The 26146-nt window shown below is 35.3% G+C and overlaps 1 protein-coding gene and 1 long non-coding RNA gene across 4 annotated transcripts in view; one reads left to right on the forward strand and one right to left on the reverse strand.

The window, feature by feature from the left end:
• LOC150099084 (uncharacterized) overlaps nucleotides 1-26146 on the reverse strand; it is a 187523-nt gene that overhangs the window by 29139 nt on the left and 132238 nt on the right. The window lies entirely within an intron of this gene.
• LOC150099085 (uncharacterized) overlaps nucleotides 1-26146 on the forward strand; it is a 30471-nt gene that overhangs the window by 99 nt on the left and 4226 nt on the right. The window contains exon 2 of the mRNA XM_090405461.1: nucleotides 21044-21754. Coding sequence (XP_090261587.1) covers nucleotides 21129-21754 — 626 coding nt within the window. The 5' untranslated portion in view covers nucleotides 21044-21128. The remainder of the gene's footprint in view (nucleotides 1-21043; nucleotides 21755-26146) is intronic.

The raw sequence follows: 26146 nt of genomic DNA on the forward strand, positions 1-26146 counted from the left end.
TTCATAACATTTCAGGTAATTATTGTTTTAATAATCTGATCACAGTTTTTGTCTTCAAATTTCATTTGTTGTTAAATTATATAAACAAAATAAATAAATAAATAACTTTCCTTAAAACTGATCTTGTGAATGATTTCAAAATGTGGTAAAAATATCGCTGACAACGGTTATACAGGAATTCGTCAGGAGAAAAGTATGATAACCAGAAGAAAAGGAGAAATTCTACTCTAAACAGAATGCGATTATTAGATTGGTACTCCTCTTTAAGATGATTTCTGCGCGTTTTCATGCAATGATTTTGAAATTCTTTGAAATAATTTACAGGAAACAATGAATTTGCAGACAGGTGCAGCTAGATGAGTAGTACAGTGATTCGAAGAGAAAGAGAATGAAACCAGTAGTTGGATGACTCTTGGTTTCATATCTCAATACGCAAACAAAATCCTGCAACTCGTTTTTGCGTGCATTAGAAAACTGCGTATGACTACACCAGTGATTTCGAGTTCATATTTTCGCTAAATGCAGAAGCAATAAGCAACAGCTGTAACATACTTTATAAGCGTTTAACACAGACAAACAGTACATTGCGCTATCGATTATGACTAATTTACGGCTATATAAAGATTATATATACTTATATATATTGTTAAGCGATCTTTTTTTAACGCTATCACAATTCCATAACAAGTTGTTGTAGCATAATAAAAAAATAGCCGATTCTAATTTTAAGTATGTATAATAATTATTAATAATTTTGTAAGGAAAGCATTTGACAAAGCGTCCTCTCCATACAGTTCTGCAGTTATCAACTAAGGTACTTTACAGGCTGCTCTTCTTAGAGGCTAAGAGTAGCCTACAAGGTGGTTCATTTGACAAACAATGGATACGAGTACCTTTCACCTGGTTAATGATTCAAATTAAGAATGAAGAAACGTAATATTTAAAGATATAAGGAATGACGGCTAAGTTTATCTGATTGAAACCTGAATAATAAACAACTTTGCAGACGCTTGGAATTTAAACTGTTCTGTCATATTTTAGTCATTTACAGTCGCTCAAAATTCTCAAACCAACAGCCCAGTCAGGTAAGAAATTCACCCAATGCAGAAATATTGTTCGATGATATAGTGATTTTACACAGAATACACGCGAGCGATTCTTGTGTTTATCAATTATTTGAATGGTTAGACCAAATAATTCGGAAAGTCTTGGTTTTGCTTTTATTAAAACCTTGAACCATTAAACGGACTACATCAGTCAGTTTGTGTTTACTGCAGCAATCGGCTACCCTGTAATCTGAACAGAAAATTCACGTGAGAATTGGCAGTGAACGTCTCCGTATTTTTCTGATATAGTGCATAGTGTGTGACTCATACGCATAATATTATGAAGCTGCGATCGGCTATGAAATAATTACTGCAAAACTTTATACTTTTACTCGTGAAAATGTGTCCAAGGAAGAAAAAACATTCACTGTATAAACATAGAAAGAAAACTATTTCTTTCAACACTAGTTCTGAACGTCTTACGTATGAGACAAAATATCTGGTTCATTTTTAAGCCTTTCATTTTTTAGGCCAAGTAATAACGAAGCTATAAAAAAGCGAAGCACATAAAACTAGTTACATTCGGAAAGTGGGCAAAATAGCAATTAGGTCTTGGAAAGGCGGACCCTTCAAGGAGGACTTGTTTGTACTCAGTTGTAACATCATACACAAAATATTACCTAAGAGGCAAGTAATGGCGAGCAGCAATAACTTCACTGGAAAATTGGGTAATCTAAAAGTAGAAACGCCTCCTTTTCGAGATCTCCATGAACAAAGTGCATTTCAAAGGCTAATATGCGAATTACGCAAAGACAGTCTGCATCATTCAATTCTTCAATTATATTAATTAATTATTCTTAATTATAAATTCAAGCGTCTTTTCTTCTTAACTACTTTACAGGTTATTTTTAATGTACTCATTCGCACTTTTTCTAATAATCGATTGCAGTTTCCTTCTTTGAAATTGGTTACTGCAGTTGTTCCTATTCGGGTTAGGCAAGGTCATAATAAAGGCATCAATTTTCCCACTTTCCAGCAATTCGGAGAGTGTTTTCCCCTGTGCTTTCAAGGCAGACCACTGACTAGCACTAAATGCATACTTCCATAATGTCCTTCTCTCTTTCATTCCTATAATTATACACAAACTGCAAGCAGTTTCGATAACGTTACCAGAAAGTCTTTTCCGCTGAAAAGTTGCTTATTTCAATGATCAACTTTGTTAATTCTTTCTTATCCTAAGTTGATTCGAAGGTAATCCCATAAATATTTATTTGACGTACGATAAAAAAGTTGCATAAAAACCATAGAAGGAAAAAACAACAGATTGGAATAGCAAAATGAAATGTAATATGAATTGACTATAAAACAGAAGAATTATAAGACATTCTGAAGCAATAAAAATTGATATAGCAACAATCACTGAAGAGAAAATATTTCCTTCTTTAACAGCGAAATGAATCAAATAGTCTAATAGTGCTGTCACCAAGTTCCTACATTCTCTCTATCGTTTAATGCACATTTGAAATAAAGCGATCATCCAGATGGCTTAGGTAAAGAAAATATCTTTAAGGAACTAAAGGAAACACTTAAGCAAATACACAGCAGAGTAAATAAAACATAAAAGAGCTAAAGCTGTAATAATGATGATCGTAAATCATTACTCTAGAAATCAAACAGTAGAACTATAGGATGCAATTGCAGTTTTACCATACAGATATGTTTTGGTAGTAGTTCCATATTTGCAATGGATTATCACTTTTGAAATATTTTATTTTGGTCATAGAAAAAAGAGACAAGAAATTTGTGACTTTAGAACAACATATTATCAAAACCAACATTGCTATTAATAATGTAATAATGTGAGAGAAAATCAGAATTACTGATGAGATAAAGACTGGGAGAATTTGAATTAAATAAAAAAAATGGCATTTTAAAAAACACTAACCAGCTAGAAATAAATGAAATTTTATAAACAGAGAAACAGTATACAACAAATGAAGAGGCAGGGTGAAGAGCCAAATATATTAGCAATGATAATATTAACATACAAACAAAATAAATAAATATATAAATAAATAATAAAAAAAACAGAAAAGTTACTATAAAAGGAACACCTCACAATGGTTTAAATTTGCCTAATAATAATGATGGCTAGGTTACAGTGGGACTTGGATTTTATTCAAAATGAAGAAGAAACTTTTCTCGGTAGTCATTATTGAGTTATAAATAAGAATTAGTCTTAAAATCGACGTATGCTACAATGTATAATAATATAAATATAATATATAATAAATTATAATTTATGCTTTCACGGAATTAAATTCTAAATTATAATTCAAATATCAGCTGTCAAAAAATAAGGCAAGGTTTCCTCAATGTTGAGTTAGTGTTTGTATATAAACCAAAAACGGTTTTCTGTGGGCTAATCTATGATTGCAGACATTATCATTGCAACCGGTTGAATTAGCAAGAGGAACTGTTGCGATATAGTATTCGAAGGTCATTGAAGTTTTGCGTGTTCACAGGCCGGTTTGTCATATTAACGAGAGGAGAAAAAAAAAATCCACCGTCATCTAACAACTAAGTTAACCTCAACTGCAGAGGTAGAAATAAAACAAGGAAAGTTGCGCGAATCTTTCATGGCGACCGAATACAGCTAAGAGACGCCCACTTTCTGACTATACCGCTGAAGACTCAATATTGTGCACTAAAGCTCACTATAAATTAGACTACAAATTATCGATTACAATATGTAAAAACATAATTTGATTTTTAAAGTATTTAAGCCGCTACTATGTAAGTGTACACTTCAATATGACACAGCTGTATTAAAGAAATTATACTTCTCTACAAAGTATATGTAACATCATCATCACGACTGACGAAATAGACTACTATAGTAGTCTATATTACAATATATCCACGCGTTACCTCAAGATAAGTTTTCAAGTATGCTGAAATATGTGCCATCGTGATGTAATTAGTCTTGCTGTAAGAGTAACCTGAGTTTTAATAACAGGCATATTCCACCATTTCTACGGGCAGCACTCTTCTATCGCATCTGCTAACTGGATGAAGGAAAACGGGATCAATATTTCTGAGGACTGGGAAAGGGGAGTGCAATACTTTTGACAGAATAAAGAGGAAATATAATCGCTAAATTTTGCGAAATCCTACATAAAAACGATAAGAAGTGCTATCTAAAAGCGTGAATGTCAAGATGACAAAGATTAGCCACATGTAGTTTCCTTATGTTTATCAATTATCTGTGAGCTGATATAATAGCAGGTAAAATAATAAGTGAGTACCGACCTGACAGCTTACAAAATAATTGATGCGCTATAGCATGTTAAATATACTTTATAATATACTTAGTCTATAAAAGATTGTATTTCTTAACCAAAAAGGCAATTAGCATTCGCACTAAGAAACCGAAGTTTCCGATAATAATAACAACAATGGTGACGGCACTTCAGAGCTTGTATATATGTGATATTTCAAAAAAAAAAAAAAGAAAACAAACAAACAAAGATAAACAAAAAAATAGTGGAATGAATTGAAAAAAGCAGGATAATAAGTTGATTTCTTCATATTTATTTGGCGTCTATCTTTGGTGTACAAGAGGAAGAAGGAAAAGCAGTAAATGCAGTGTTCCCAACATGTAAACACCTCCGGTCACAAACACAGTGCATCTCCCACTAACATTCGTTTTTAAGCTTCGAGTTTTTTTTAGATTTCTAAAAACTTCAAATTTATTTTAGCTTGTAAATAATGAGTATTGGAAAATGCATCGTATTTTGGATGATTTAAGGTCAGGGTAGATTTCGGTGAACACCAATACAAATTTTACCCAAACCCGATATGCCAGTGCAGAATGGTGACTGCTACAAATGCTATATTAAAAAGCCAACAGTGAACTCATAAACTCCATTATACGATTCATAATTTAGTTAATTAATATAACGTTCCGAAGTTATTATATTCGATATACAACATCCTGTCCTGTTAGTCTATACACATTACTGGTGCACTTTCTGAACACTTTCTCGCATATCCACACTATTAATGTACAGTACAATGTTCAGGGACTTCTCCTGTGAGGAATCACCATAAAAAAATAAAATAAAATAAAAATAAAAATAAAAACCTGCAACATTGAACATATGGGTTAGATAAGTTTTTCGATATTGAACTACAGAAGCTTTAATTATGGCTACTGGCTTGCTTATCTAGGACAAACTTTTCCTCATTTTGCCTTTTCTAGAGAAACGCAAGGAGTCGTTAGGGATTAATAATCTTCAAGATTATCGGTATTCAGTCGCTTAGTATTTTAACCAAATATTATCCCGCTACACTTCCTATAGTTCTCAAATTTATAGAAATTATCTGTTTTAAATTATTTTTATTAGTATATTCACAGTGATATTACAAAATGATATTCTAAAATGAGAACAATTCTTAAAATTCTGCATCCGCGATGTCTCCTGGATAACGTTAAAATAATAATGCATACATGATGTTCAAAATTTAAAAGTATCCCTATTTAAGGCCTTGTGGAGAGCCAACCGGCGATCAAAATGCAGCGAAACTTTGCAAGAATATATTGTGCAGCATGCGGAAGCGACATCTGAGGGGAAGAGAAGGAAACAGTTCAAAAAAATTTTCACCAGGGCGTTGTAAACACAAGATGCATGGAGTTTGCGTATCGAGCAACTCGGTAGGTTTCAGGAAGGTTTATAAAAATGAACACGAGATTTTTTTTTCCCCCTTCATTCCGGTAGAGAGTACAGCTTCACGAGCAAAGTACGTTGGGGTAAGGTTCATGACATCACTGTGGACGTTAGTAACAACTAGAATGAAGTTGCTATCGCCGTAGTTGAGCAGGCCATGAATAATAACATTGATTTCTGCAGTCCACGTGCTGTATTAAGGTACATAGAAGCTTACACAACTGTCTGGAAAATTCTATAGAAGACTGCATTTCGACCAATTCAGTATAACCCTGACACAACAGGACCTTGAAAGTCGAGTGACATTCGCTTTAACATTTCTTGCTTGGAAGTTGAGTTGGAAGCTGCGTGGCCGTGGATGATGTGGAAATCACTTTCACATGAACGGAGCTGTGAAGACCCAAAATTTCCGGTATGGGCTACTCAAAGCATGCATGCAATCCAAGTCATTTCAATGTTAATAAATGTAAGGCCATGCACTTACATTTACTGTGTGATTAGATATCTAATGTCGTATTGTATTGGTGAGATTATGCTTTTAGAAACATGAGCTAGGGATCTTGATTGCAAATACAACTCAAAAGATAATGCTAACGTTGCAATGCTGAAACGAATGTTCACATGTAAAGATAAGGATGCCATATTGCCTCTTTATAAAGCCTTGATAAGATCTCACTTTGACTATTGTGAGAAGGTTCTATTTTCCGTAATGATTCTGATACAGTGGATAGAGTAAAAAGGAGAGTATTAAAATGATGTAAAAATTATGGAATACCGATTATGAAGACAGATTGAGAATTTGTAGGTTGCAGGCAGTAGCCAACAGGAGAAAAAGGGGTGATATGATTGATCCTTACAAACTTTTGAAAGGATCATACAGAATTTTAGTAGAAAGAATTTTTCATTTTATGGAGAGTGAGAAACGTATACGAGGGTATTCCGTGCAAGTTGAGAATAAATGCTGTCAAGGAGATGAAGGATGCATTTTTCTCTCATAGAGTGGTGCGTGATTGCAGTGGATATGGTGTGTGCAAGTAGTCTGAATGAATTCAAGAACAGTGTGACAGCTGATGTGGATAGTATGTGGTCTCCCTCGATGAGCCCCTGATACCCTGTATTATTTGCTAACATGTTATTATTTCTCAGATAAATTATATACAATAATAATTTTTTTTCATAAAAGTTATGATTACATATTTAAATTACATGTAATCTAAATATGTATCATACTTACATATGATACGTACATACATTTCATTATATATGGTATATACATTGACTACATATTTTTAATTCAATCCTTTTTTATTAATAAAATAATGATTACATATTTACAACAGGTTTAGTTCTGTTTTTTTTTCTGTATAATGTTTTAACAATAGTTACTGTAGTTGGCAATTTATTGTTTCTGCGGTTGAATAATATTGCTTTTTTAAAGCATTTATACATTTAGCAATGAGATATATATTTTCATTTAACGTATTTAAGCGCTGCAACTACTGTGCTTAAATTTAATATATGGATATATATATTTCTTTTATTTGTTGATCTTGGATGGGATGTAATTTCTCAGCTTTCATCCTCGAAACTTAATTATTAAGCTTATCTGAGGATGACACTGATTTGTTATTATTTATTGGTTTGTTGGCTGTGTTAGGAAGTAGGCTGATGTTCGATAGGTCTGATTTCCACTACATTTCTCGACCTACAGCTGTAGGTTGAGAAATTCACACACAAGCATGCACACACCCACACATGATAATTTGGAATGTCTTGACGCATCGCTGAACTAGAAAGCCTGAACTAACAGATTGTGTTTCGTTAAGTTTGTAACAAAAGGTAATTTATTTAGCATGTCTGGGATATAGATGCTTCGTGTGGCTTTTCCATAGTGATTATAGTATTTATATGTAATATAATTAGTTGTCTGAGGTCTTGTTGTACGGTATGTATTTCTGACTGTCCTCTAGTTGGCATCGAAGCAATGTTTTAACAAAGCTGCATAGTGATCTGACCTACGTGTTTTGCTGTCAGTATTTTGCATTCTGACATTGCAGTGTATATAAATGTTGATATTGTCTCTTTGTTCCCAAAAGATCAGTTTTAACATTTTGTACTTTAACAACATTAATCTATTTAGTTTGTGGGGTGCACAGCAAGCATAATAGACAAAGAAACTACAATATACGCATCTTAGTATATTTTGGCATAGTGCTTTGTATATTAGTGTTTTTAGGCGCGTGGGAACTATGTCTTTTAACCTGTAGAGTATGTCAGTTATTGTTCGAAGTTTGTTTTGTAGATGGTTTATGTGGCTATTCCAGTTCATGTCTGCATCGAAGTAAATTTTCCTAGGTATCGTATTGTTTCAACCTGAGTGATTGGAGTGGTTTTATTGTTCTGTGTGTTTTTTATGTTGGAGAGTGGATGTTGGTGATTATATATTTGTTATCAACTGGTTGAGTCAGTGGATTTCTGAATACCATCAATTTTGTCTTATCTGAGTTTAGGTGTATGGAGTTGTTTGGGGAACCAGTCTATGAACAGATTTATGTCATATTGCATATTTGTTTGGGCTATGCTTGCATTATTATGGATGGATGGATATTTAAAGCTACGTTATTTGGATATTCGCTTTAATTGTTTCCATACAGCGTCCTTTCTGTGTATTTCTAGGATTAAATTTTGTGTTATCCAAGGATTGTGCGTTGTTCTTGAACGTATTCTGACTTTCTTTACAGCTTTCTTATATATTTCCTCCAGTGTGAGTTTAATGCTGTTGTATAGGATATCTGTTGAAGCTGGTGATGCCATGTGTTCCCAGTCGGTTTTTCTTATTTCGTGGTTGACTATTTCTTTGTCTATTATTGTTTTATGTTGCTTTTCATATGTGGAGCATTGGATGTGTATTGTCTTAGTGGTTTAGAGTTTAGAGCTGTGAAGTAATGGTCTGCTACTTTGCCCTTTATGACAGATTCAGTGTAACTCGTATGTTTATATGATCTAGGCAGGAAGTAGTGACAGTACTTCCGAATATTTCTTCTCTAGTATATGATGTTATTGTTGATATTATGTTATACATGGATAGCGTGTCTAGGTATTGCACAGCTTCGTCATTAGTTATGGATACTTCTGTTAGGACCAATATATCAATAGCACCGGTGTAATTCCTCAGATAAGCCTGTAACAATAAGCAATATTTTCGGATGCTTCTGATGTTAATATGCAAGATTGAGAGTCCTCTCGCTTGTGTTGTTTCCATGCATCAAGCGATTCGAAAGTACAATTACTGATATATTCTGGTGTGATTACATCTGCCTAATGGTTCACATTCATTTTTGTTGCATTGAGGTCTTCTTTTTGAACAAATTAGGAGTCTTTTGTTTTACTCTGGCAGCCTATATATGTCTTCCGAGATTTTTATTTGTATCAACTTTGATGTTCTTGACTTTCTCAAGAATATTTTGCCATCTCTGATCCACAAAAATTTATAATTTTTTTCTGTTTTTGTTTTTCTTGCTTGGCACAACAGATTCTGACTAAATGGTGTTAAATATTCAAATAGAAAGATTGGTGTATTGTCTTGCGATGCGTCTAAGTCCTTGGCAATTGGTTTTTTCTGTCTGCTGGGTTTTATGAGATTGTCTCTTGTGGACTTTGGTGCGAGTCATGGCAAGCCTTGTTTCTTGTTCTTCCTGGGAATCCGATTTACGCTCTGAATGGCATTATGCTGTGGGGGGGGGGTGTCAATTGCATGGCCTAACTTTAAAACTACGTCTCTGAGATTTTTTGTGGATGCAGTTTCAGGAAGACCGTTTGACAAGATCTTATTTATGTTGTTGCTGATTTAAAAGTTCTTATTGCAGTTTTAGGGAATTAAGTTCTTGACGGAGTTCGGATGTCTCTTTCATCAATTTGAATTGCCTGTCTGATTTTAATGTCTTTTACCGTTTGTTATTTGTTCGTTCTGTTTATCAAAGAATTCTTGGACAAGATCTACTAAGATTGCTTTTATATTGTCTAAATCGTTTTCTAGTAATAAATTGAAAGAGTTCAAATTATAAGACTCACCTGTATTTTTTTGTCTGTTCAGTTCATCGTCTGATTCTGTCTCCGGTGTAATCGTCAGGGGGCGGAATCCCCTAGTTTATATATATATATGAGCTTCGTGCATTTCCAGAAAATATATTTTCTAGGAGAATGTACGCAAATCATATTTCCCTATAGTAAGTAATACTTTATTTATTGTGCGTATCATTTCCCTAGAGGAAACGAGCATGCACACACACAAAAAACATACTAAATTACTAGATTAATTTATAAGCTTGTACTAATTTCAGGTAAAACAAGTCCCGTATCCGGTAGATAATAATCTGATTGGACAAAGTGGTTAAAGTTACTCTAGAACACGCTTGTAAAACAATATTCAACAATTTGTCGGCATATTAAATGGGTTTTAGCTCAAAATATCCATGTACTTGTTTCAGATACACATTGATTAAGAACATCAGCAGATAAAAGTCTATAACAGTAAACAAGAATATGACAGGGATAAGATACAATGAAAGCATTATAATGTTCAAGGAAATGATTCACCAGTTAGAGGATACGCCTAGTTTATAGAAAGTGCAATGAATGAAACTCATTCAAAAAAAGGAAGTTTCTTTTATTTATTTATTTATTATTTCAAATTTTATCGCAACTGCCATTGTTGACACGATACTATGAGATGCAAGTATTAGCATTAAAAACTCATTATTTGGTCATCGTATCTGAAATCACAATGGATATTTGTACTGGAGAGGTCAGGAATCGAGTGGCAGCTTACCATCAAAATGAATATCTGAAAGGCATACTTTCGCTTCCCTTTTTATCCCCCCCCATCTCTGATGGGGTCATAAAACTTGAAAGATAATCAAGTACTACTGGTTGTAAGAAATTGTTTGTTGATTTTTGACAAAGACAAATTTAAATTATATAAAACAATCGTTATTCATGATCCAGAAGTTTAATTAAGAATGCTTAAACTTTTTAGTATAAGCAGTCATAGCGTACGAAATCACCAAAGCCCGAACCCTTGTTTTCGGAATTTCCTACCGATAAGGAAGAACTAAGATTCCTATATTCTAATGAGGATAAGAAATCCAAAGTTTGTAGCAGGAACGAAAGACGACAAAAAAAAAAAAACTACTCTTACGAATCGCCCATTACAGTGCTATAGATTTTAGCATGAAGTGGCATCGAAGAACCGTCAAAATGATGAGTCAGAGCTACCATATACCTGCTATATTTTTGAGTATTTGTGCATATGCGTGCACACTTGGGGCATCATATTACTTCTGTATTAAATATATGAGATGCTGATAGCGGTTCCTGCATTTAGATTACTGGCTTCGCAGATAAAAATTCGAATACTGGTGCTTCTCCGATAAAGAATTTCTTTCTCCGGCATTTTTTCACACAAAAAGATTAATGTTATTTTGGTCTTGTGTGTGTCGCAAAGTTCCAAACAAAATTGCAATTCATAAATTTGCTCTAAAATTTGAATTGGTGGTAAATTCCTTGGCCAAAGCTTTGCTTAGCATATTTTTCGACAACCCGCTCCGCTCAGAGATCATTTGGTATGAAAATAAATGCATACCCTTCTGATCTACACGTATATTCGTTTTTCAGTTTTGGTCCGCTCAATCTAATGATCTCTTCTAATTTCTCCTCCTAGGTATTATAAACTTTCTCCTGTAATCTATCCTATTCAGTCCCTTTAAACTGATTAGCAAATAAGTTGGCAACAACTTATTTGCTTGCATCACACATTCCCCCCCCCTCTTTTCTGTATATTTACCAAACCCAAAACAAAGGCAACCAAATCTGAGCAGTATATTCCAGATGTGACCATGTTCCTTGTAAAAAAAGCAGCCGTAACTTTCTTATCTATATTTGCAGCATCTTTGGAGGATATCTCATTAATCTTTTGAACTGTCTTCATAATTCTCTGGCATATCCCTTACTGTTCTCCACCACGTCTAAATTTCTTAAAATGAAGTAATCTCGTCATGTCAAATTGCAAAACACTTGGCTCAATTGGTATCCTTTATTCTTTGCCAACAACATTGGTCAATTCAGACCAGCTTCATGACAACACAGAAATAATTTTTATGATTCTTTTATTTTCTCTTTTTTTGGTTTTTTTTTGTCTCATAAGCAATGGGATGCCCTCCCCTTCCAAGTCAGATGGTCTGTACGAATCGCAGGAGGGCCGGTTTTGCTTCCCACAAAAGATGAACACTGGCAAGAAGAAAGAATACACACGCAATTAACAGACATATTACAACGACCTCATGGTTACTTCGGTCTAATTCCAAATTCAGATCCCCTTCAAATCAACAGTATGATCGCTGAGATAAATATTAAACACATACTTGCGATAGATTAGCTTCGCATCTCCAGGTATAATGCTACTACACTGTTTATTGAATGCTTGGAGGGGTATAGGTTTAAAACGGATTTTTCTATACAGTAAAATATAAAACCCATCTACAAATCATAAACCTATTGTATATTAGCATGCCATTCGTGGGCTGAAGAATAGATAATCCGGAAACTCCGCTCTAGCTCAAAAACACTTAACGTTTTCAAGTTACTTCAAGCCTCTTGGTGGCGGTTTAGCACCGAGAAATGATTTCACTTACCACGTAAGGGTTCATAAACATCGATGTACATGATGAGATTCGATCCCCTGGATTACTTACCTGAGAAGGAGAGACGCTATCAACTCGATTAAGTAGACCAGTAAGCATATGCTGGATCAAACCTAATGGAATCGCTTCGGAATGCTTTCAGATTAGCGAATAAGCTTAGTGACACTGTACTTCCGATTATTTCTACAGAAGGGAGTCCAAGTGGTATGTTGGAGGGCACTGACGACGCCACAATTTGCAGGGATGTTGGATAAAATTCCACATTGGTATGGCTTAGTAAAAAATCCATTATAATTTCACTGCCCTCCCTACAACTTCAGCTTTCCTTAAACAACAACCATTAAAAGTTAAGCAAAGAGGAATAAATGCCATGCAGAAATAGATTATCTCCCAAAACTTTCGTCATATACATCACAAACATACGCAGTCACGGTTCCCACTTAAGTAACACTCACGCCCATCTGTATTCTAACAAATCTTTTCCTAATAGAAACCCAACTTTCAGCTTCGTTAGTGACCACTCATCCCATTTTACTCAATGCCAATCTGGTTGGCTAACAGATAGCCGTTCCACTCTGCATGAATGTTTACTTGAGATGAGATCACCATTCTTAGCCCATCCACAGTACTAATTTACATGTTAGAAAGTGTTGTCTTAGGCAATATTTCCATAATGAAGTCACTGTCTTTGTATCTGTCTATGTCAGGTGCTTGCTCACAATCGGCAGTTTGCGATAGAAAGGGAACTTCCTTTGCTGATCAATGAGATCAGCTTTTTTTTCAGGAAAGCGATCTACCAGTTTATCAAATGTCAGACAAGGCCAGTTTCCATGAGACTTGTTAACAAACAGCTTTTCTGGCTGTTTCAAATTTACATTAGACATGCTTATATTTATATTTGTTTCGATACTATTTCTGCTGGTAAAAACGTTTTTACTTCCGAACTCGGGTTTTTCATCCCTCAAAACAAGTAAACGTGTAAGAAGAACACACGCTTTTCGCGTACACAATACACATTTTTACACGCTTTTCGCGTACACAATACAATTGATTCAATCATAATTCCAAAACGATTACAAACAGTATAACTGGGATTCGGCGATTTTCGAAAGATCAGAAATCAGTTCAAAGTGTGCATGAATGGTAAATATTATTCTAATTGCTGAGTGCACTAAGTTACTGTAAGTATTTCGTGTATATCAGCACTAAATACTTAATACAATGCTGAAACGCTCGAACAACTTGTGGACATGTGAATCATGAATAACAACAAAAGTAAAAATACTAAACATTCATTATTGAAAAGTGTTTTTACTGTATTGATTCTTCCTGTATAATCATTTCGAATCTGGGTTTGTTGTTCTCAGTTAGTAAATATCATATCTGAGATGATTCTTGTGAAATCCAAAAAATCAGATAGAGTACAATGCTTTGGGCCATAAGTGGAAAGCGAGGATAGTAGGGAAACAGCACGTCATGTTTTAGTTATTATTACTAATAATTTATACTCTACTAACGTTACTGCTCATTTCTCTCTCTTACTGTATTTATTATTACAAAGATGTATCAATATAATGGTTTATGGCAATACTTCACATTAACACTTCTAAATAACAGAAAAAAATCTGTATTTATCACAATGATATGTATGATTTAATCCTTTATTTCATTTTAAACCATCAGTAACTCCTACTAATGGTAGACAAAATTAGATTATTGGTTTCGGCTTCTATGGTCTCTCTCTCTCTCTCTCTACGCCAAAATCTTTTAATTCAATAATTCTGATTAATAGTCAGAGTCTAATTAGCGTACAGGATGTAGGCCTAGATTAAGAATTTAAAGGACCCTAAAACTGAAAATAATACTTTCAAATTTATTATTATTACCCTATCCTGTGTGCAGAAATGATTCTCCTCGGAGCTTATTGCTTTCATACTAATAACAGTCTATATGTAAGTAAATTCTATATTTCCTTATCTGCTGGAACATAAAAAGGTTTTCATTTTACAATTAGTTTTCTTCAACTCATCGCGGCACTACCGCAATAAAATCATGAAAAGCGTTTAAAGATTTGTTGTGTGGATTTGTTGGTCTCATTTCGGTTTTTCATCAATTGGAAATGACGGATAACTCGCAATATAGGTCTCTTTGCACATCTCTTATTTTGGTTTTGGTTTTTAATTACATACCTTTACATTTTTAAGTCTAAAAGCACAATTTTTATGCAAAAATATAAATTAGACTTTTTATCATTAAACAAAATAAAGAAATATATATTATCTGGGTTAAGTACGATTGGCAATTCTATAACACACGTGCGATGAAGTATTTTCTTGTAATTTTTATGGGGGCGTGACTCAGAAATTTTTCCGTTTCAGTTGATGGTATCATTAAACGGGTAGAACATTCCATGCGCTGTTCCTTCCTGCATAGCTTAACGTTTGCTTAAATCTAGAATCTCTCACACGAGCGGTGACATTAAGTGGAATGCAAATACGAGATGGCTCTGTAGACATAAAATGCATCATCACTTTGAATGAGAGAAAACATCACAATAGTATGATCGGAAAGATGTGAAAACAACAAATAAATGAAACCCCGTTATAATTTTGGAAAGAATGTCACGCTGTCAAGATACCCTAAGGAAACAGCTTACATTCAAATTTTATTTTCTGGAAAGTCACTGGGAGGATACTGAATTCGGTACTTAGGTTCAAGAGCAGCGGTATCATTTGTTATTATCTTCTACTCAGCATGAACACAGCACTTTCGCAAACACGAAAGGGAACTACACGTTATGGCTTATAAAGCAATGTATGACTTAGAAGCAAAGAAATTCACAAGTTTTATCTTCACTGAGAAGAATTTTAGTCACTCACGGAGTAATTTCGTTATTTATGATGTACCTTAAAAAAATCCATCTTAACAGCACATTCTTGGTTCTGAAATTAAATTCATTCAGTTTGCAAATTACAGTGATATGAAAAAAGTGTGGAAAACAGCTCTTTTTAGTCAGGCGTTATGCTGAAGATGAATTTGGTATGTACGAGGGGGGGGGGGTTGAGAAGTTCTGATAAACACCTAGAACAAAAAGGATATTAAAGCAAATGATATAACCACATGAAAGAACATATTTTAAGCCTTTTAACCCTCCCCGTCATATTTCATCAGACTGTAATAATTTGTTCTTTATCTCTCTTTTTCTTTCATTTTTTTTCTTCTAGGTGTTTATCAAAACTTTTCAGCTCCCCCCCCCCCTCGTAAAGTCGAAACGTCAGTACCGGAAATACAAAAGTTTGCAAGAAGAGAATTTTCATACAGCTAAATTACAAGTATAAACTTCCGTTCCTCTTTTGCTTAATGTGGAGGAAGGAAATATGCCAATTCCATATTTCTATCAGCATTGAACATTATTATTTTCACCATTTTAAAATTTATCACACAAACAAAGCATATAATTACTAGTTCCTTGAAGTACCAGGAGTAAATTTTGCTGGATCAACATTGAAATATTAAAACAGTCCTGTCCATTTCAAATGTTATCTAAAATTGAGAGTGCCGTTCACAAGTATATAGTCGATGTTGAAAGATGCGTGCATAAATTGTCATTCCCTACTTTTAGAGTTGCTATGACTAGTGTGAAATAGTCACGGTATTCAATCTCGATGAAAATGATATCATGAAAGATTAAATACAGTTAAATTCCTCATATTATACAGCTCAGTACAGTGTTGTGAATTTATAAACTATAATCAATTTAAATAAGAGTGGAGTAAGAACGAGATAATGAAATTAAAAAAAAAAAAAACTTTCAGAATGACAATGACGATGCCAAAAAGAGAATGCCAAAAGTCTGGGATAGTCCCGAGGGGGTGGAAAGAGGGGAAAATGGTTCCACTGCATAAAGGAGGTTCCAAGACTGCTGTTGTAATAAACAGAACATTCTAGAATGAAGATAAAAAAAAGAGAATTATTGACCATATGCGGGCGCATCCGCGGCTATTTATAACCATATGAAGTCGGGATGGGACGACAGTCTTTAAGGCCGAATCCCGTCATGGCTGCTTTTAACATCTTGAAATGGATGTTAAATGGATTTTAACATCTTGAAATGATTTTCATCTCCTGTTCAATAAAAACATTAGAAAACTGAAGTGGTTTGAAAAGGTTGTTTTGCTTTTTATTGAGGGTTTCTGGATAATTTAAACCATAGTCCATCACGATATTAATATTTACTATACAACGTTTCGTCGGTACGATTGCCAAAAAAAAAAAAAAAAATCATCGAACTGTCCACAGTTATAATAGTTTTAGTGAGCGAAGCGAGGAGATTGACTGTGTGCTTACTTTTGTTATTTTTATTTTGGGGGAAAATATGAACTTCCGTTTCAACTTAAATTGAAACGTTCTTATAAATGTTCCTCTCTTCATAGACGAGATGAATCTAGGTTTTTCCAAAATGTTTGCCCCGGTGGATTCCCCTTCACATTTCCAGCCGTGATTGGAATCCTATTGCGACAGGGATGTTTGTGAATGTCATTAGGAGACAGATGAATTTCATTTTAGAAAGAAATTCATCTGTCTCATAGAGGTTTAGAATGGTTAGTGAGTGAAAATTACGAAAAGTAAAAAAAAAAAATAATAACACAATTGCTACTAGATGCGCTAAAAAGATGCAGCAAAGCAAGTAGGAGAATTGTTCCTATATCTATATGCAGCATTTATTAATGTACGGGTATACATTATGTTCAAACAAGTATTGGAACATCCCCTGTTTTATAATGAGACATGAAGATATAGATATATAGCTATGTATATTCCTGTCGTCATACTTGTCCTATGCTACTGTATGGCAAACAGACATACCTCTATAGTCGGCTGCACATTGTCAAACTGAAAGGGGACCTGGAAAAGAATTTGCTGACTTTGAAAGAGGTGTTATAAAGTGCCATATCAACGGCTTATTCGTTCGTGAAAAATGTAAAAGAATTCAATCATTCAAAAACAACTGGCAACATAAGCACCGACTGTAACTCGTGGATAATATTTTCCTCTCGTAATACTACTAGACGAAAATGCTCAGAAATTTGATAGGGAAATCCTTACACTCCAATGGGAAACGATCAACCACAAGTTCACATAGTGCACATCAGAAATTTAGGTTAGTAGTAGGACATTACGATAACAGCCACACAGTCCCAGTTTCTAAGGAAATGCACTAGCATATATTGATTATTGATGATAGATGATGAGCTACAGCCAAAGAGAATAGAAGTGGAACTGCAGGATAGAGAAAAGAGCACATTTGAGGCTATTTGATGTGAGATTGAAACCAGCAGAACAAAATATACAGTTGGGTGCTGCTGTAGACCAGGTGATGGAATAGATGGTGGTGATAGTATGCATAAGCAAATAGAAGAAATGAGTGGAAGGAGAGCAATTATTATGGGAGATTTCAACTATGGTAACATTGATTGGAAGGAAGAGAGGACACATGGGAGGAAGGAATTGGCTTTTATGCGGTTATTAAGGTTATTTCGTTACTATCTGCGACAGAATGTAATGGAAAATACTCAGAGAGTGCTTGACCTAGTAATTGCATCTCAGAATTTGGCTGTAACGAATATGACCACGTTGCCACCAACTGGTGAGAGTGATCATAGGGTCTTAATTTACAATTAAGACAGGGTACATGTGGAATTATCGGGCTGGTAAGTATGACAAGCTTAGGAATTTGATTGGTTCAGTGCCATGGCATGTACAACTGCAAGGGCTAGAAGTTGATAGTGCATGGGAGGCGGTTAAGAAGTGTTAGCATGAAGCAATGGTTGACTGTATACCTAGAGTACGAATAATAATCAAATAGGAGTTAAATGGATGAATAACACCATTAAGTTTGAGCTGCAAAAAAAAGAAACTACGGAGGGAATTTAAGGAGAAGGGTGACCCGCAGGCACATGAACGGTATAAAGCGCAGGCCAGAAAGGTAACGAGTGTGGTAAGAAAAGCAAAAAAGGATTATGAAAGAACATTGGCCACGCAGGCTAAAAAGAATCCCAAACAGTTTTTTCGATATGTTGCAAGTAAAAGACAAAATGTATATGGCAGAATGATTTTAAAGAATGCCGATGGTAGGGAGGTAACTGAATCAGTTGATATAGTTGAAATACTGAGCGATCACTTTGCAAGAATATATCATCCAGGTGGTGACATTGCAGAAATGAATGAACCAATAGATTATACGGGAATTGTGGTGAATGAAGTGAAGGCGAGTAGTTTATTGCAAAACCTCAATGTCAATACATCTGTGGGATTGGAGTATACAGCTCATGTCGCACGTGGAGCAGCTAAAGAATTGTCAGTACCCTTGACCATTTTGTTTGAGTCTCGGGTCTGGGTTAGTCCCGAAAGGGTAGAAAGAGAGGAAAATAGTTCCACTACATAAAGGAGGTTCCAAGACGGCTGTTGTAAATTACCCACCGATTAGCATATCAGGAATCGTTGTCAAGTCTTGGAGAAATTAGTCAAGAAAAGAATACAGGTTTGGATAGATGAAAATGGGATACTGTATGGGGGACAACATGGTTTTGTGAAGGGTAGATCATGCTTCAGTAACTTGCTCACGTTTTATAACACAGTGCGGCTGAACTGGATAAGGGTAATGGGTTTACAGTGATTCTACTGGACCTTGCCAAGGCCTTTGACAGGATACCACATGGAACTCTAATCAGTAAACTGGAGCAGATGGGGATGGATATAGGGTTGGTGAGATGGATAGGAGGGTGGTTGATGGAGAGATACCAGAGAGTGGTTTATTCAGGAGTGGAGTCCAAAAGACGGCTTGTGACTAGTGGTGTGCCGCAGGGTTCTGTTCTTGGACCACTACTTTTCAATTTGTTCATTAATGATATAGGAAAGGATCTGAGAGGAAGTGTTCACTTGTTTGCTGATGATGCAAAGTTGGGTAGATCAATTGTGAGTGCACAGATGTCAAAATTTTGCAAGATGATTTGGATAGTTTGGAGGACTGAGCTAAGGAAAATAGATGGTAATTTAATGTGGCAAAGTGTAAGGTTATGCATTTTGGGGTGAAAATATTAGCAGCAGTATATCACATTGGTGGAACCGTACTCCAGGAGATTGATGAGGCCAGGGATTTGGGAGTGTTGGTGGATAGGGAATTGAAGTTTAGGGGGGCACATCGCATTAGTGGCTAAATCAGTTCATCAAATCACTTGGCTTCTGAAAAATACTTTAACAAGCAGAGACAAGCAAGTTATTGTTCCTCTGTATCGAGCCTTGATAAGACCCCATCTAGACTACTGTGCCCAGATATGGGCGCCAGGGTTTCTTTTGGATGGGGAGGAGGTGGAGAGGATCTGAAGACGAGTGACCAAGATGATAGCAGGTTTGTGGAATGAACCTTATGAGAACAGGTTGAAGATTTGTGGGTTGCAAAAATTCGTTGATAGGCGGAAAAGGGGTGATATGATTGAGACATTCAAATGACTGAAGGGTTTCTATAAGATTAATCCAGAAGATATTTTTGTGAACAGGGCTTGTGGTGGGAGGACTAGGGGGGGGGGGCATACATGGAAGCTGGGCAAGAATGTGGTTAGCAGGGATGTTAGAGCTAGGTTTTTTACTTGGAGAGTGCTGAATGAGTGGAATAAGCTGCCAGAGTCTGCTGTGGGTGCTATGACCGTGAATGAGTTCAAGGCGAGGTATGATAGATACTGTGTGAATGTCGAATAGTTGTTCTTGACATGATGTTGGGGCCTCCTTTGATGAGTCTGTTGACTCCTTGGAGTTACCCGAAATAATAATAATAATAATAATAATAATAATAATATATTATATTATAAATAAGAAGAAAAGCCAAACGGCTATTTTTTTCTGATGAAGTTGACAAATTAAGGGGATGAAAATCCCTTATTGTTTTTCAGCCAGTATGCGAAACTCTAAGATCGAAAACTACGATCTAAGCGTTTCATGCTGACGAACTATCGTGAGGGAGCTTGTTCCACCTTTGCATCGAGTTGCCTTGGTGTGGTACTACCAAGTGGTCACTTACGCTTGGATTCGCCGATAGTTCGTCGGCATGAAACGCTTAGGAGATGATCGTAGTTTTCGATCTTAGAGTTTCGCATACTGGCTGAAAAACAATAAGGGATTTTTATGTAGTCAGCATTTAAGGGATTCAGTATTTAAGGGATTAATGTAGTCAGCAGTGAAAAAAAGCATCGTTATTCATCCTTACAATGTCGGAAGGCCGTGATACATAGCGACGAATCAAGCTACACACTTTTCCTATCGAAGAAGCGAATACAGATATGGCGAATGTCATATGTCTGACTGTGCCTTAGTTGTAAAGTTTGGTGGATGAGGTGTAATAGTATCAGTCTGTTTCTGCTTAAGAAAACTGAATTAAGCAAATTATTGTAAATTGCCTTAATATTTTATCCACGTGTCTGTAAAACTACAATAAGTTTTTGCATTAATTTTATATATGATACTAAGTGTCTCGTAGTGCAATAGTTTTTAAAAGTTTTTTTTAATTTACTTTTAGGAATAAAATGAAGACAGCAAGTATAAAGGAAACCAGCTGACATGTTCTGGTTCTGTTGGTAATTTCGATTGTCCAGTAGCGTGCAATGGCTGATAATCATGTCACTACCATGTCGCCTCTAACAGATAACATGTCTTCAGCTACGGAGATGTCTGCAGCTCAGCAGTTGCGTATTACCAAAGATGCCACCACTCAAACTCCAGATCTACCTCGATATAACATAGATATGTCCACAGACTTCTCACCAGCTTCCTCGAATTCTCTATCCGAGAAAGCCACTAAATCAAAAGAACACGCACCTGACGTCCTTGTCAGCCCTTCACAAAAATTCTCGGCAATAGAATGCATCAACCCAGTGTTCGACAACGGCGTTGAACAGCCGATTTTATTTGCCTACGGTAATCTCAAAACAGATCAACAAGAGAAAAACAAGTTCTCCGACAGCCTCAATGAAGTAATCTTAAGTGCTAACAAACAAAAGCTGTTCAGTTTTCGAGGAAGTCGACAAGGTTACAGTTTTCCCCGTCTGCCAGAGAAATCGCATAAAAGAACGGCCTCATCGATCTTTCTGGACGACTTCTATCAAGTGCACAATCATCAAAAAGACATGTCAACCTTTCTGATGTTGGAACGCAAAGAGAATGCTGACAACTTGAAATCAGTTAAAGATGCGAACCACGTACTCTTTCCCCAGTTGCCAGATCCCGACAAGTAAGCGATATTTGAGTGCAGTTTGTAACAACTATATACAGAAAGCATCCAATGACCTAAATACACTAAAACTACTTCTTCCTCTAGTACACTAATTCGACGAAGGAATTTAATTAGAGAAACAGAAGCGGTGGTTTCATCGCACTAATTAAATTCCTTCAATTTACTAATGGAATAAATTTACTGATTTTTACAGGTTCCCTCTCAAAATACTTAAATCAGTGATATACATACAAATAAAATAATATAATATTAACAAAAATAAAATTATAATAATAAGTGATCTTCAATCAGTTTACGAAAATAAATGGAGAGAATTTACTTCTATCCATCAAGAAGAGTGGATAATGGAAAACAAATTTCAGTTGATAAAATTATCACAGAATAATATGATGAGCATTTAGATAACTGTAATTAGAAAGTGTGAATAACATTTTACACTTCAAGAGAAGACAGTTTCTTTCTTCATCTTATGAAATGTTCGATCTGATCGATATTAATGAAATTCATTATTTTACCTAGTCCATACTTTTATACTCCATTATTCAACTCGGTTTAGACGAGTGAAACCATATTTGGTACAGGATTTCTCATTTTGCTTTAACAGATTTCACTGATGGTGAATTTCAGAATGCAATAACATAACCGTTTTCGTAGGTATTATTTCTGGAAAAATTTCCATGTTACTCCTCTAAGTAAATGTTTTTATGTGTAGAAACTTACTGAAATTCCTTGGATACCCTAACAGAGGGATCTTGCTTGAAGAACTGCATATATAGTAACCTTACAGTAAATGCCATGGAGTGGAGGTACTTTAACATTGAAGATCTAATCTGTGATATCTATTACAGATTGGGAACATACATTCTACAGGTGTACTCTAGCCATGTGTATTTGGAACAGATTAAATCATGCAGTACATTTCTCGAGATCATAAGATTAAAAAAAAAAAAAAAAAAATCTGCTAACAACTTTTATTTCCTTATTGGGAGTTGGCGAGACCATTCTAGCTATATCTAACCTTTGGAGACTGAGGGACAGTTCAACCTCCACCAGTAGTCAATCAAAGATAGCTAGCCAAAGACTATCACTAATTACAATGGCATCTCATAGTCCCTAACACAATATATTTATTTTCTGAAATAGTGTGGGTTCTACGGTCGATTTTTTTGAGTTTACTGAAAAACCAGAGTTTCCGAGACAAAAAATCCACTCGTCCGTGCCAGAAATAAACAAATTCGGGAACCGGTTGAAGAAAGGCTTAGAAAAAATTTCATATAGTCGGCGACTAGAATTGAACTTAGGACTTTTTTTTACAAACTGTGTAAACAAAAGCCACTTCCACCGTGCTACACAGGCCTGTTTATAAAATCAGCACATCGAAATACGATTAATAATTATTAATCATTTTTAATGCTTATAAGCATTAAAAATCAATCAATTCGATGTCCAATAAGCATTGCAACAGTTTCCCGCCAGGCAAGTTAGGTTGAGTTATTCGACTTACAGACATAGGACACTTAATAGTACAGAAAAAGCTAATATTAATTGTGTGTCCCTAGTAAGTCTGTATGTAATGTGAAATAAAAAATTATAAAAAATAAAATTAAAAAAAAAAAGCCTTAGGTCCTAAGATGGCTAAACTGATCTTCAGTAGAAATTGCACCGCGGATGAATTACATCTAAGATATAAAAAATAATAATAATAAACAAATCACGTTCAGTATTTTAGGTCACTGAAATGTCTAAACAGAGGTCTCTAGAAATCCCTTCAGAAATAAATATCGTAATAGTCTGCTTTTCGAGATTTTGCGATAGATCGAACATAATATGACTCTTCAGGTAATAATCGGAGTAAAGCTGTTTTAGCTACAGGAAAACAGATGTTTGGTTTGATTAAACCAAAAAGCAAATACAGTATAACGATATTTGTGGCTACTGCTTTTTGCTAATTTCATGCGCTCTTCATCCGGTTTGAATGCACTGAGGAATGAAAGATTGGCGTTTCCGGGGAGAAAAGGAATTAGTAACGAGACCAGCGAACTCGCCTTAAGCTAAAATGCCGACTAAAGGCTCGTATTCGAATCTTAAACGAAAACATGCTATCGACTGAGCTTTGGATTTTATTATTGTAACAAAAATTTATTATTTTTTGTTTTAACGGTGTATTCATAATCACTTAAAGTTATTATAGGAAACGAAAGGGTTGAAAACTCAAAAGTCATCATTTATATTTTCTCAAAAAAAAAAAAAAAAAACTATGCAGAGCTGTATTCTGGTAATAAGCAGTAACGCCGTCTCGTCTCAAAACCGATGTGAATATTGTAGTGAGAATAACACACAACGATCTTTCTGACCGTTCAGTATTCCTGACACGTTAAAAGGGCGTATGATTTCATAAGCACAAAATGTGGATCAGGATTCTCAGTTAGCTGGAAAACTTGCTGCAACGCATTTTTCTTAATCAAATTTTAATTCAAACAGAATAAGTAGGCATTTTCGACGATGAGATCGTTAACTGACTATAACAGTATTAAAAATAGATGTATTAAAAAATAAAAAAGCTATAATATAACAGTGCATTTCTTATGTTGGAAAAGACACCCACACTTTTGTAAAAAATCTAAATCGGGAAATCTGTAATTCATGCCATTGATACCTTTACATGATCGAAAATATCAAAAGAGAACAGTATAGAAACACCACACTACCAAACACTTGTACTTCGCAAATCGGTAGAATTATCGTGTTCAAAAAAAAAAAAAAAAAAAAAAAACTTCTAACATGATAATATATATGACTTCGAAATGCATTTCTTGTGAAATCAGCTAACAGATTGAATTTTATGATAATCGTTGTTGTTTTCGGGTTGTTGCATGCTACTGCTGGGAAAAGGATTCTCCCAGTTTTTCTATGCTCGTCTTTCTCATGAGTTTTATAGAACTTTTCAAGTCAAGATGAAGCTGGTCTCATATGCTGGTGGGAGGATGTTTTGCTCCAAGAAAATGGGATTTTGGTCCTGCAAAAAGAGTAAACTAGCCAGAGGAACACATGCAATTAACAGATGTAATACACTGTAATACGAATGGGTCGAAAACTCAAAAGTCATCATTTATATTTTTTCAAAAAATAAAAAATAAAAATCTATAAAGAACCTCTCATGTATGGGCTCAACATAAAAAAAAGCTGGCCTCATATCAAGTGCATTATATTATATGAGAAGGAGAAAGAGGAGAAAAAAATCATGGATGGGAAGAAGTTGCGTCTAGTGGCCTTGGCAAGAGACCAAAAAGTTCTATTGCATTTGCCACACGTGTTGGAAGACCAAGGTCTGAGATTTGGGTTGAATAGGAAATGAAAGCCTGTATCAGTACCCCCAGAAGCAGGTTTTTGAATCGGAAAAGTAAAAATCGGAGATGTAAAAATCACCCGCCCGTCAATCGATTTGGCACTCTGTCATAATGCTTTTTTATGACACAAGAATAAGAGTAGCTTGGAAAAGGAAGTTCTGCAACGGAAACTTGGAAGAGGTTATGGTGTGGAAATTAGCAAGAGGAAAACTGATATGTAGAGCATATTTATCATCAGGAGAAATGGTTAAGGGAAGATCAGGATTATCAGATAATCTGGTACGGATAGAATGACAATTTGTAAGAGATTGTTGCTGACAGCAAATATCCCTTCCAGTTTTAAAACTGGAAGATAATCAAAGATATTTGCCTAAAAGGACCTAAGAGGCTGATGATATCCAGACAACTAACAGTAAATCAACAAACATACTTTTACACATCCAGAAAACGTATTTCGATGTTTCCAATAATGCAAAAACAATCGATACGGCGTGTTCTTCTGTGGCATTACTTTTTAGCACGTCTTTCATCGGATCAAGTACACAAAACTAAAATACTGAATTATGTAACATATATAAGACAGCTACACGAAGCTATACACACTCATGAGCAAAAACAATATCACCACATACTGAGTAGCGTGTTGGATTTCTTTAGGCAGATACAGCCGCTTGCAGTGCACTCGTCTTGACAGTTATCCTACTAGACCATAGTAGGTGTCCTGAGGTATTCTAGATCAACTAGGTAGAATGACGCCCCAGAGATCAGCGACCGAATGAGGCACTGCCATCGACTGACGGATGCAACGTTACACATGATCCTAAAAATGTTCATATTAGGCTGACGGGAGCAAAAACAATGCTAGGATATGCTCTTTGAACTTCGAACAATGCAAGCCTTGGTGCATTGTCTTGCTGAAAGCGTCTAGATCCATCGGCCACACTGCCATCACAGGACAACACTTGGTCCGAAACAATCCCCAGGTAAGAATTAGCAATCAATGTGTATTCAATACAGATGGGATCCAGTGATGTCCATGAAA

Source organism: Typopeltis vanoorti, chromosome 15 (genome assembly GCF_054136105.1).
Source record: "Typopeltis vanoorti isolate ZY-2024b chromosome 15, IOZ_Tvanoo_1.0, whole genome shotgun sequence".
In the NCBI taxonomy this organism is placed as follows: domain Eukaryota; kingdom Metazoa; phylum Arthropoda; class Arachnida; order Uropygi; family Thelyphonidae; genus Typopeltis; species Typopeltis vanoorti.